The sequence below is a fragment of the Styela clava genome, chromosome 5, assembly GCF_964204865.1.
Source record: "Styela clava chromosome 5, kaStyClav1.hap1.2, whole genome shotgun sequence".
NCBI lineage: Eukaryota > Metazoa > Chordata > Ascidiacea > Stolidobranchia > Styelidae > Styela > Styela clava.
The window spans coordinates 12586816-12600388 of NC_135254.1; the positions used below are offsets into that span (position 1 = coordinate 12586816).

The 13573-nt window shown below is 33.7% G+C and overlaps 2 protein-coding genes across 4 annotated transcripts in view; one reads left to right on the plus strand and one right to left on the minus strand.

Annotated features, from left to right (window-relative positions):
- The window catches only part of LOC120344190 (uncharacterized), a 17337-nt gene extending 10379 nt beyond the window's left edge, over positions 1 to 6958 (plus strand). For all 3 annotated transcript variants that reach the window (XM_039413304.2, XM_039413301.2, XM_039413300.2), the window contains 7 exons: positions 864 to 924; positions 1554 to 1628; positions 2313 to 2446; positions 3559 to 3783; positions 4361 to 4463; positions 5188 to 5322; positions 5623 to 6958. In XM_039413304.2, the coding sequence (XP_039269238.2) occupies positions 864 to 924; positions 1554 to 1628; positions 2313 to 2446; positions 3559 to 3783; positions 4361 to 4463; positions 5188 to 5322; positions 5623 to 5692 (803 nt within the window). In that variant the 3' untranslated portion in view covers positions 5693 to 6958. The remainder of the gene's footprint in view (positions 1 to 863; positions 925 to 1553; positions 1629 to 2312; positions 2447 to 3558; positions 3784 to 4360; positions 4464 to 5187; positions 5323 to 5622) is intronic.
- Positions 6959 to 8473: 1515 nt separating this feature from the next.
- Positions 8474 to 9788, minus strand: LOC120344235 (regulator of G-protein signaling 5-like). Its single transcript, XM_039413355.2, has 3 exons — positions 9587 to 9788; positions 9314 to 9480; positions 8474 to 9184 (listed from the first exon to the last, which is right to left on the minus strand). Exons 1-3 carry the CDS (start codon positions 9732 to 9734, stop codon positions 9035 to 9037), a joined length of 465 nt encoding a protein of 154 aa, XP_039269289.2. The 5' UTR covers positions 9735 to 9788; the 3' UTR covers positions 8474 to 9034.
- Positions 9789 to 13573: the final 3785 nt, after the last annotated feature.

Consider the following 13573-nt stretch of genomic DNA (forward strand, 5'->3'; position numbering starts at 1 on the left):
AAAATTTCTGTGGGCTCTACGGGATTCGTTTTTTTGTGTACGATGTTGTCATCAAAATTGCGCATGTTGTGGCGGTTGCAAGCAAATTCGTGACGATTGCGGTACCGGTATTTTACTATGACAGTTTTGGATTTCGTGTCGATATGTTCGAGCATCCCTCTCTTGTTATTAAATATTCAGGTACCAAAACTCATATTACTGGTAAGTTTTTCTTAAAAACGCTCAACAAAAATGAAGAAATCATTTCAAGAATTGCCAAAAGTCCAATGCTGATAACTTTGGATTCTTTTACAAACCCCCCGCCAAAAAACCACACCCGCCACCGCTCAAAATAAAAATAGTACTTATTCAGTTAAGGTGAGAGCTGGGAATGCAGATTGCGCTAGAAATTCAAATCATTCATAACGCGATATTTAATAATTACCTATCGATCTTAAGATCGGTAAGTATGTTGATAGGTTGATTTGTCTGTTTGTTTGTTTGTTTGTCTGTTAGATACACGCAATATCTCAAGAAAGCGAGGTTGAATCTGTTCCAAATTTTGCATGTCCATTCATCATAGTTCGGAACAGACGCCTTTCGATTTTGGATGGATTATGTCGTATAATTAGCGAGTTATTAATTAATTAGTGATGGGACACACGGTGTCACTATGGACTAAGACCACTGTTTTGGGGGATCCCCTAACCTTCGATCGATAAGTCTTCGGTTTCCAACCGAATTCTAGTTTGTTATTTTGAAACGTGGCGAGGGTGTTTTTCTCAAATCTCCTATTTTTGCATTTGTGGCGGGGGCTTTGTACGGAAGATCCATAACTTTTTCTGCTTTACATCTATCTACTAAGGACGATTTTAATTTTTCAGTGGACGGTACTTCACAGGTTCATTCTACTTCGATGTCACCACCAAAAAGCAGCACAGCTAAGTGAGTCCGTCAGTAATCACATTTAAAATGTTAAAAATAAATTGACAACCCAGGGTCTGAAACTTGGAAAATAGTCTAAAAGGAATGAAAGTAAATTCGCAAAACAACCCCCAGTTTACGGTTTGTTCTGTAAACTATATGCAAGGTTGGGAGATATTTAACGGAGACTACAACTGAACAACGTACTACCGTATGTTGTGATGGCCTACCCTTACTCTTGTCGTGGCATTGGTGTACAAGATATACGACTACCCGTGTTTCCCCGAAAATAAGCCGCGTTCGCGTTTCGCCTTATTGACTAGGTCTTATTCTAAGCGGAGGTTCTTGTATTGAAATAATTTTTAAAATTTAGGGTAGGTCTTACTTTCAAGGTAGGTCTTATTTTCAGTGAAACACGGTATGTGATGACTCACATGACCGGGGTTGTACACTATTCGGACTTCGTGTTAGAAACAATTTTAACTCGACTTCGCGTTTGAGAAATAAACTCTAACTCCATCTTACCACTCTAGTTGACAAAATTTTATTCGTGAAATTTTTGGTGTTGTAAACCATTCTTTATTTCTACCGACTCCGAAAATACACTCCAGATCCGCCTGTAATAACACCGATAAATTGCTCTGTTTTAGTTCGTCTATTGCATTTATGGAACGCCAAAATTCCGAAGCAAGATCCATATCTGGAAATTCATTAGCAAGCACCATGTAAGTTAAAAATAGATATTAGTATCGAAATAAAACCTCAATTTGCACACTTTTGTTTCTTCGCTCTAAGAAGACAATTTATTATCTCACACTCATTTCTAATGAACCAATGTGGTTAAGCAAATTTCTCCTCTGGGCTATATTTATATATAGAAAGGAATGGATGACTAGACAACAAATTACAAACGTAAATTTTGACTAGTTGTAACCCGGAATAAACAATATGATGTTTCTATGTTAAGATTTTTATTTGAATAAAACAAATGAGATGCCGGTAACGCGATTTCGATATATACAGCGAACCCACGCCTCTTGTTTGTACCAATTCGAGAATAGCTAATGGAGGCGTTTACTAGTCCATGATCGCCTGGCACCGAGTGCCACACCGACAACCTGGCGATGTCACTATCGAGAAACTTATTTTGGATAAGCTACCTCTTACTTTCGCTATTTTCCTTGTATGGTCGATATCAACCGACAACCGAATCGCCTTGTAATACTTGCCATTTTCGGACTTCCTCTAAATATCGTTTTACATGTTGATATTATTGTGATTTTTTTCAAAAAATATCAAATAAAAACGGTCATAGTAATTTTTGTTATATGAGATAATCATGCAATTTCCTAATTTGTCAAAGATACATAAATCTCTATCCATCTAAAGATTCTTTTTGTTCCCTACAGGAAATCTCAGCTACCCGTTCCAAGTCCCGCACACTCATCTGTGTCGGCAGAAACGTCCAACAGTTACATACCTCCTTCCACTAATCCAAATTCGCCGACGGTTGTATACAAGAAGAAGGATAACGATACTTTGGGTATAGTCCATATTCGAGTTTAACAATATATATGATATTAGCCCATCACTACTTGGGAGTTTTTGCGTATTTGAAAATAACATACTTGTATAAAGTAGGAAACCGACTTGTTAGATATTTACGCGTTTTGAACTTTTTTGCTTCGTTCTGAAATAGTAGATGAAACTTATATGTTTTGAACATATTGGCACGCTGTATCGTCACTCAAAAAAAAATTTTTGATAACTCAAAATCAGCGTTTTTCGATATTATCAGAGTTGACCGAAAGTCTGCTATTCTAAAAACACATCTACTTTTCATAATGATTAAGTTACGGTGGAACCGGGTACGTTTGATGTTTAAAGTCAATTGTGAACCTATGTAAACAATCCGGTCCCTGGGCACAAGTCGATCCAGATGACAGTAGCTGTTTAAATATAGTAAGTGCTATGTATAGACTTCCTTTAATCAAATGTACCAGGATGAGACACCAATGTATACATCGTTTTTTTTTAATAGTTGTTATTGTCTAAAAAAAAAGATTATTTATTGTTGTACCTTCCGTATCATATTCGCAGGGTAATTTGATTTTGACTAATGAGATTTAAATCGCTGATTGTTCAGCCATTCTGACGCAGATAAATTATAGTAAACTACCGCTAGTATAAAAAGCAGGAGCACACTCCTAATATATTTTCTATCGGTTATAAACTATCTATATCCTGCTTGAGGCTAAATTTATCATAATAATGAACACACTTTTGCGTTATAAAACTAAATTATGCAAACTAATATGCACACGTCCCTGTTTATGACGACATTTAAAAAGCTAATTTATATAACATCGTTATCAATCTAAAAATACGGTTTCTCGCTATATAACAATAGGTTTGTTATAGACATAGTCATGACGTGCCCAACCTCTTTAATAAAAACGGATATGATATAAGTTATCGACCAGTTAATACCGAGGTCAAATTAGTTAGTGACTCTTGGATTCCGGTTTACCATTGGAGATATTTTTTCATCGTTGTTGGTTCAAAAATCCAATCATAATTTTCAAATGACGTATTGAATAAGTTCCATAAGCTAAACTGAAATCAGTATTGAATTATTTCATACATTTCACACAGATGCACAAGTAGCTATCGTGGTTGAAGAAACTGTACCTACATCGCCTATGTATGCAACGTTTGCAAAGAATCTGAATGATAAAACACAAAATGGAGCCACGCTACACGATTCGAGAGAACTAAAATTTGAACCAGCAAAATCTAAGTCAAAATGGAGAATAATAGTCCCTATTGTACTAGTGGTCTTGCTGATCATTGGACTCGCAGTTGCAGTCGCTCTTTTAAGTATGACTTCACTTGCAACTTAATTTGTTCTGTTAATATGAATAAGTAATATTACCTAGATAGATATTAGGTCATTCGGGCATTCAAGTGAACGGGCGACTCAAAGATCAACCCCGCAACCCGGAGCTATATAAGACTGTTTCATAGCTATGTTACGACGTTTTGATTATGTTGAAATAAATTGAAGCGCATTTAATGAAGTATATTAGGATTTCATTATTTTAGCTATACTGTGCCATAAATTTCAGTAATAATTCAACCATCGGGTCCCTTTTTTTAAATAATAATTGCAATGTAACTTGGTCAACTAAACTCATATTTTAAGAATCGATTTAAGACAAATTATGTACGAATACCATATTTTATTCATCTCTCCACGGACGCCTAATTTCAAACATTTTTAAATTGCATAACAATTAAAAATTAGGCATTGTTGAATGTTATATTACAACGGTCAATATTTTAACCGTCGCCAAATATCCAAACTGGTCTGAGTTTTAAAATTTGTCAAAACCTCTTCAGATTATGTACAAAACGTTAAATGTATTTCATCGTGTCTATTACTCTCACTTTACAGCATCTATAATTTCAAGTCAAAATGACGAGGTAGAAAGACTTAAAAAAGAAATATTCGCACTTCAAAATAAGCAGGAAAGGACAACGAATGTTGCAAGCACATTGTGAGTGTGTATATGAATTTATATTCTCAGCATATTTGTTCTAGTTATTTTTACGCCAGTAATCAATTTTTCGAGTAAAAAAATTAGAGCATAGAATAAAAAACTGCCCCAGCCCCTTGTATATGCAACCAATATAAGGAAATACGAGGAAAAAATAATCGAATATAATTGGTGTCATCCCCGTGACGATACGCCGTGTAACTTCTTGGGTACTAGTCGAGGCAAAAGTCAAAATGTGTAACTATCGAAAATTTGAACGCTGTTGGTCTTGTAGTTAATAACGAGTGTAGCCTGTTTTTACTCCAACAACAATAGTTTGGAATGACCATTTAAAAAAAAAACTAAAATATTTGACTTCATAAATAATGCGTGTAGTTTAAACAGGGTGAAGTGTCAAAACCTAATTTTAGTATTAAAAGAATAACTTAGGTTATTCAGAAATTCATTTTAGAAGAGTACTTCTTAGCCCCGAGATCTCAAACTTGCGACTTTAATACAGATAGAAAATGCGATATAGCTACAATTACGTCATGACTTCAGTATGCCAGCTATTTACTCAGCATTTTGTTTATTTCCTTAATGAGCCAGTATCCCTTTTATTATACGAACCATTATTGCGCTGAAAAGTGAGTTGCCATTATGCTGAATGCTGTACATTGTAGCTGGGCTTTTCCCATGGACGCTACACATACACGTTAGTGTTTTATGATACATCGTATTTTAGCGATACAGAACTTTCAATGACTTTCAATCATAACACATCAGTGAGTGCCGGCAGACAACAAACCGAGACAATGCTCCAGTCCACTACAAGAACGTCGATCAGCATGCCAAAACTAAATTCATCGACAACATTGATGTAAGTAATGTAATAGATTGATTACCTTAACTGCGTTTTTATCCATCGAGGTGCGAACCAAATCACGATTCATCCATTCCATATCACAGACCTTTTTAACACTCTTTACCAGCAGATTAACCAAAGGAGAGGTTGTCATTACATATCTATATTATAGTATGCACAACTAATAATAGCTACTTTATTACCCGTGGCTGTGATGATTTAGCTTGCTCCCCACTTCTTACTTGCTCTGTGTTGGTTTAAACATAGAGAATCTTCCATAGTCATGCTATACATCCGTGATAACCATTTTTTCAGACCATTACTCTTGGAGCCTACGACAAGCAATTTCCTTGAAGGCAGCGCATCTAACGTGACAGCGACATGAAAAATGCGTCAAGAGATCAGTAGGCAAACGTCAAGCCGCCCTTAGTAATTTGAAACACATCCCACACGGAATTACAGAAAATGGAATATAAAGCAGAAAATGTTTCAACGTTAGGATCCTAAAAAATGTGGGCACCACAGCATAAATTGATTTGTTTGTTGGTATAAGATAATGTTTTGTCCACTGGAAACTTGGAAAATACCATTACTAATATCCGAAGTAAATACCCCGAACTCTTGTATTACGTTATTTAAATCTCTAGTGACAGAATTTCCCCTGACATAATGTTCAAAATTGTTTGGCTATGTCACTTTATATTTTTCCGCGTTTTATGGAGTCTAAATTACTGGGGTAAAACTATGACTTTGACCATTGTACAATCTAAACTTTATGTGGAAATAGCTCCCTGTCATTTTACTATATTCAATTATCATAGGTTTCTCATAATTTCAAAAACAAATATAATATTATGAAAGAGGGCAATAAAAGTAGCAATAATATTTAAAATGTATAAATAAATTCATTAGACAAAACGAAACTCGAAATTTTCTCGTGGGAAATATTTTAACAAGCTAATCAAGTTTTCAGCTGTTGATCCAAAGCAAAGCTGTCAAAAACGGCCTAATTAAATCTATTATATAACTGTTTTATTTAGAGTTAGGCCATTTTTCTCACGACTGCATTCTGCACAGAATTTTGCTATACCATTTTATAACATTTTAGAGCTGAAATATTTACTCACTTCGAGTAGTTGTCCTATAAATTTTTGTTACTTCAGCAACGTTATTTTTAATCCGTTGCATAGCGTAATGTTGCGCTGTATGTTGTTTATGTTTAAAAATATGCAAAGAATCTTCCTTAATCCATATGTAAACGCCATTGATTAGGCAGGATATATTTTCGACTCATAATCGGTTGAGACAATCAATCGTTCTGACTTCAAAGTAGATAGAAGTCATTCAATATGCGATTTGAATCACAAGATATTTTAGTTGAATTCTATGTTTCTTTTTGAATTTATGATAATATATTTACCCATTAAAAGTTTATTTTAATATTGTTCCGCGTTACTTTCACCCGTGCAAAATTTTGCTTTTGAATCACGAAATTTTCATTTTTTACTGTACTATTATTATTAATGAGTAATGACATAATAATCTTCATACTTCAATGCTTAAAGTCTATACTATACCTGAGTTGAAAGATTAAGTTTCACGCATTTGTCTTCATCGTTGAATAAAATTTATTTTGCACCTTTAAAATCTATTAAGTGTACTGGTTATTTATTTACATCACGTTAGGTAAATTGGTGCAGCGAATAGCAATGTCAATTTATAGAAAAATGCTTGTATGCTTGAAAATTCTGATAATTTGTAATCTATATATACCGTCGCAAAAATAGATTAAATATGCTATTACCGCTATCTAAAGCAGATTTTCAATTGTTGAACAAGTAAATAGAAATGTTTTTTCTATATATCATATTGCAGCACGTTGATTATCATAAATTAATAGTTTTGACTTTTGGTGACTTTTGACTTTGGTGAACTTTCTAGAACAAACGAGAACAAAACACCCAATATTTGAATTTTCACTCGAGAGACAAAAACTATTAAAGTTGATGTAAACACCAATCAAACAACTTGATAGATGAGGCTTACGATGCATTTGAATATGCGAATAAACCCACCAATCAACTTCCATCGGTCGCGTGTACGTCGCTGAATTAGGTCACTGTTTTCAGTTTAGCAAATTTAAGTTAAATGAATCCAAATTTCGTTTTTTTACCGAGTTACTGGATAATTGGTTTATTTTAAAGGTTTACTATAGGCTGCTATTAATCAAAACATAGCTTCATTCCCGACCCTAATTAATATGATGATTGGTATTTTATATGGAAATAGGAAATAAATTTAATGTCCTGACAAAATAATTGGTCGTTTTATACTAAATGAGGTTAAATAAATGACGTCCCATAAGTTTTCCAAACAAAACATTTTAAATATAAAACAATTAGATTTTTTTCAAGTGGCCACACCGTGCATAACTGGTCTTTGTCATATATATATATATATTTGTAATAAATATAACTACAATTATAATATATACTTCCGCCCTTATATAGCGAGTAATGATAAAGCCAATGTGGTTTTGATAACGTTTTTTCGTAAAACATGCTTTATTGAACATGGCATAGCACTGGGGAGAAATACGAAATTAAACAAATTTTTGAGATTTATCAAAATACCAAAAGTCGACGTGGAAGACTAGACAGTTATGTACGAAGTTTTCTCATAATTTGCATGGCGAGTTATTATACTAATTCATACGCTGATTGGATATTGTATGATTGCATACTGTTTGATTCATATTACTTTGATACGATTCTGATATCTATCTGTGTTGGTCGCCGAATGTCGGGTTCCTCAGCTTCGATTTTGCTGTTGGAGAACTATGTTAGTGTATGTTTCTGTATGTTTGACATAGGCTCACAAGAGCAATTGATAAACTGAGAATTATTCCGACCATCCCGAAATATGTTTCTATCAGTTCGGACATGATTCTATCAGTTCGTTGTTCCCGGTATGGCCATTACCAAGAGGCGCTGAAGATGTCAATAGAAGCGTAGGCAAAACATGATTTGTCTCAGAAATAAGCTGTGTGTTTTGTGCTCAATATTTAACAGTCCCCATGCTTTTTTCAATATTCAGTAAAGCCTTAGCGGGTAACTCGTCTGATTTGGTTAGTTGAAAAATACTAAAACGAGGTATTCATGAAAAAACAGAAATTCTGTGTTGTGGAAGGTTTTTATTTTTATTCGTTTCTACGACAGTAAAGTATGAAATCATTGAAGAAATGGTGCAAAAAACAACACAAAACAGCTATGAAACATTTAAAATAAAGACAAGAAAACAGTGGTCGGCAAATAATCAAGCAATTGCTCACGATAACAATCTTACAAAGCAATATATTTTTATATTTTTCTGCAAAAATCGATATTGGGTCTACAAAATTCCTGATATACACACCAGGACAAAAAGATATCACAGAGATTGTATATTAATAGGAAGATTTTGACATTGAAGCTTTTAGTAAATCACAACATTTTATTTAATCACAAAACAAATCTCAACGAACTATGCTTCTCACGAACTCTTCAACAAAGTGAAAAAAATCATTGGTCATTCACGTGGGAGGCAATTAACAGCAGATAACTATGACTATTCATTTTTTTATAATAAATGCCTTTTTTTCAGTGACATGAATAAGAAGCCAATTAACAGTTTCCAGTTTATAAATTTCACTAATTTTGTTATTCCTAAAATGCTTGGATTATATATATTATTTTGGACATACAAAGCGGGCATACGAATCAGTTTCCATCATATTAAATACATGCCTTTGGGCGACTGCAAAAATATCGATGCCTGGTACGGTTTCCTTAGCCACATGTATACCAATTTGGTTTTGTGTGAAATGGTCCAGATTGATCTGTAATTTAAGAAAAATATATTTTGAAATTAGACATTAGACAAACTATTAATTTTAACACCATAGCTAACATATCATATCTGACGAATACTATTCAATATTTCGCTGAATAGTATCATAAAAGGTTACCTGATTCTGTGCTTCGGTCGATATGTATTCTTCGTATATTTCTCTCATCTTCCTTCGTCGCGACTTGATGTTCTTAATGTTTTTATACTGTTCAACGGCCAACCAAAAGTCCAAATTTTCCACGCTGAATTCAGAAACGAGAAACAGTCGAAATCTTATCCTCAATTCTGTTAATTATTCAAAACACTTGTTAAGAATAAAAAAATAATAAATTCCAATTTTATTTTTTGGCATATCGCTAGTCAACATACAAAAAAGCAAAAAGCATCTTACTTTTATTGTTCAAAACTTTTAATAGTGGCAATGCTTTGTCGATAATCAAACGATTTTTTTCGTATTTCAAGTCTTGGCTGAAAATTCTGATCCAACTAGGCATGTTTCTTTCAAGTTTTTCCTTCGCACTTAGCAAGTCGGGTAACATTGACACACACAGCCAAAGCTAATGCATTTATATCGCATGCGAGAGAAATAGTGAAAAAGGGGAACTTGACACAACCAAAAGAAGAAATCATATAATTTTTAAAAATAAAAATATAAGTATATTCTGAAAAGCATTCTCATCGTCGCCCACTAGGCTATGTTGAAAACGTGAGTTTGGGGAATTTTAAATAATCACATGCTGTCTCACAATAAAGCAACTGTCGTGTATGTTTGACTATTAGTATAAAACACCTGAAGCAAAACGATATTAAATTCAATCTTAATACAATAAAGTCCACACATTTTCTCTCCTTATTCGTATCAACTTTTGATAACAACTATACCCATGCTGTCGCTAATGACATGATGTCTTTGGTAACAATTGTACTTATAATGTTTATTGAGAGCTTATAAACATTCCTTGCGGTAATGTTGCATTTTAGGTATGGATCAATATAAAAACATTGTTTTTTTATGTACTTTCATTCTCATATAAAATTAGACACGAGGTGAATATATAAATCGTTTTGCTAATTTGTTGCTGTTGTTGTTGAGATTTTTACCGGTATACCGATGCGCGAGCAGCGCGACTATCGTTTCTACTTTAAGTATTGTTCTCGTGTGTACTATTAGCTGTTGTCATCCCGAAGCCCGAATCAATAGGATTTTCGATTCTGTTCAATGCTTTCGTGATTACTATATTTGAACCTCCTGAAGCATGCGCACCAAGACGGCGCACAACCTGAACTCAGGTTGTGTACCAGGTTAGGGTTCAGGTTATGTGACATCTTGGTGCGCATACTTCAGTATTTAAGGCAGAGACCACGTGATGTAAATTTCATGAATTCCCGATAACATAAAATTTTACGAAGAGTTCATATTATATTACAAGGTATATTTTCTGAAGTAAAAAATATAGGATGCTTAAAAACAGTGAAAAACCATCTAAAAACACCAAAAACCCTGATAAATTCATTACTATAAAGTTAATTTACATACAATACTAACAACGATAACGTATCACAATAAATTTCGGTTGAAGTACCATTCAAATTCAAATTATCATTTCTAATTCAATTTGAAACCGGAAATAAACCGTATTCTTAGACTATTGAAATACTACATCTTGAATTTGATGTATCATTCCTTCCCAACAGCTGCGGCACACTTTAAATTATCTACAATGAGATATTCACACTAATAGGATTTTCGGTTCTGTTCTATGCTTCCGTGATTACTATATTTGGACCTCCTGAAGTATGCGCACCAAGATGGCGCACAACCTGAACTCAGGTTGTGTACCAGATTAGGGTTCAGGGTATGCGACATCTTGGTGCGCATACTCCAGGAGTACCCATAAATTTATTACTTCAGAAAATATACCTTATATTATAATATGAACTCTTTGTAAAATTTTATGTTGTCGGGAATTCAATAAATTTGAGTTGAAGTATCATTCAAATTCAAAATTAATTTGAAACCGGAAATAAAACGTATTCTTAGACTATTAAAATTTCGTTATTCATTTATTTTGGTACGTATGTACTTTTTTAGATTTGATTGCGTGGGATTATGTTGAGCCTCCTCACTCCGTGTTGAATTCATTTGCTTCTGACGCTTTACTACATTTTGAATTTGATGTATCATTCCTTCCCAACAGCTGCGGCACACTTTAAATTATCTACAAGGAGATATTCACACAAACCACTCGAATTTTAGAGAATATCAAACGTTAAACGGACGATTTATCTCCGCACGCATCTTATTCCCCAACCTAAGAGATGATTCCCCGTTCGATGATCATGAGGGAGGGGATAGGTAAAATCCCCGTTAACGATTTAAATATATTAAAATCGTTAAAATCGAAAGTAATATATAAATTGCTGATGTAACTGATGGGTTTTTCACATGGTGTTCAATTGTCAGTTATGCACCGAAATGGCGCTGGTATTCTGCGTAAGCGTAAGCAGCGAAGACTGGAATTTTTCGTTACGTTGCTTTGATCTCCATTTTCCTTATTGTGTAAAATTGATCAATACTGCATGTAATAAGTCTCACTTAGTTAAACTCGACTAAGTGCCATGCCCCGCAAGCCACAATTGTACAAGTCGTTTCGATTATGTCCCTCGATGTCTTCGTTTGTTTTATTTAATGTCTTGCCTGGGAATTTTACGGTTTTTTCTTTAAATCTGATTTGTAGCACATTTTCAGTTTCTGCTACCGCATTGAAAATCTACTTTTATGCAAATTTTGTATTCAATTCTATTTGGCATATGGGTATAGTTTCACAACACATCTTTGTTCATGTTTGAAAAAAGAAGACTGGACAATGACTTCAACTCGTGCTAGCAACCATGCCGTTCCTTAGTATTCAGATAGTTAGGAGAAAATAATTCGAGCTCGACATGAACCTGTATAACCTAGCGTGCACAAGGATGAATGAGAATGTGTCGGTTTGTGAAACCTCGTATTCTACGTGCTATAATTTTATTCAAAAACGAGTATTAAAAACGATTACACATTTCTGACGTTATCTATATTATGCTGTCAGTTCATTATTAAATTTTTCTCATCAATACAAACATTTTGAGATTATTAATAAATTGATAAACTTTATTGAAGAGTAGAAAAATTTAGAAAGGGAAATTATTCAAATTGTAAAATTCACCTAAAATTTTTAAGTCTGCGAAATCGAACGTAAAATTATTGTGAAGGATTTTAGAAATACTTTTTGTTAATCTTACTTACTCTTATTGAAAATTGAAGGTCTTTCATGTGTGATTTTCAGGCATACCACGGACATCACTCACCACCAGAAGTATTTTAAACATAAGTGATCGTATAGGATCGTTTTTTTATAAATTTATCAAATTATTTTTAGTGAATGAAATAAATGTGCTATCGACAAACAGGAAAAAACATGTTGCTTTGTCTGGAATGGTAACATTATACCTTATTGGACACGTACATGCGGCATTCGCTCACACGCCTGTAAGGTGTGGTAACATTTTATTACATTAAAGTCGATGGATATCAAACGATTAAATAAACTCTGGACCAAAACGACCAATATCAATTTCGCTCATAACCTAGGAGCGTCCTATCGCGGCTAATTTTGCCAAAAAGCACTTGATGCCCAGTACACCTGATTTTGTTGTGGAGTGTCGGTATCTGCTAGGTTAGAGAAGAGACGAAAGATTTTGTCGACTATCAAAAGAGCACTTGATATTTTTTTATTGTTATTTTGAAATTATACTATAAATGTGAGGTCAGAATGAATAAATATTCAAAATCCTACTTTTTTTACATTCTATTGCTCGATACGTGTACTGAAGACATGTTGAATTAAGATTTAACTTTTGTAAGGAGGGTTAAATTAATGCTGGAGTATTGTAACAGATACCAAGGAAAAAATAACCGTGGCTTTCAATAGAATACCGAACAGAAAATCACCTTTAGCTAACTGAAATAGTTCATACACAAAATAAATCTTCTGGAATCACAATGATATACTGTATTTGGATAATGTCGGTAAAAATCTAAATGAATATGTTCACAATATTATTCATTTATAACACCAACCAAACTCTTTTATTGGCACAAATTCAAATTTTACTATAATTACAATTTCAAGTATATTGAATAATAAGTATTTGACGGTGCTTTTGAGGATAAAAATTTAAAACAAATTGTACGCAAAGTGAAAATTTTGTTCCGGAATGATTATTTCCTCATGAGTTTCCAATGAGTTTTTCCTAATTTCCAACGATGTCGTAAGAATTCGTAAATGGTATGTTGTTAAGGTATACTCTTTTGCTGGTAAAAAAAATGTTTGTATAA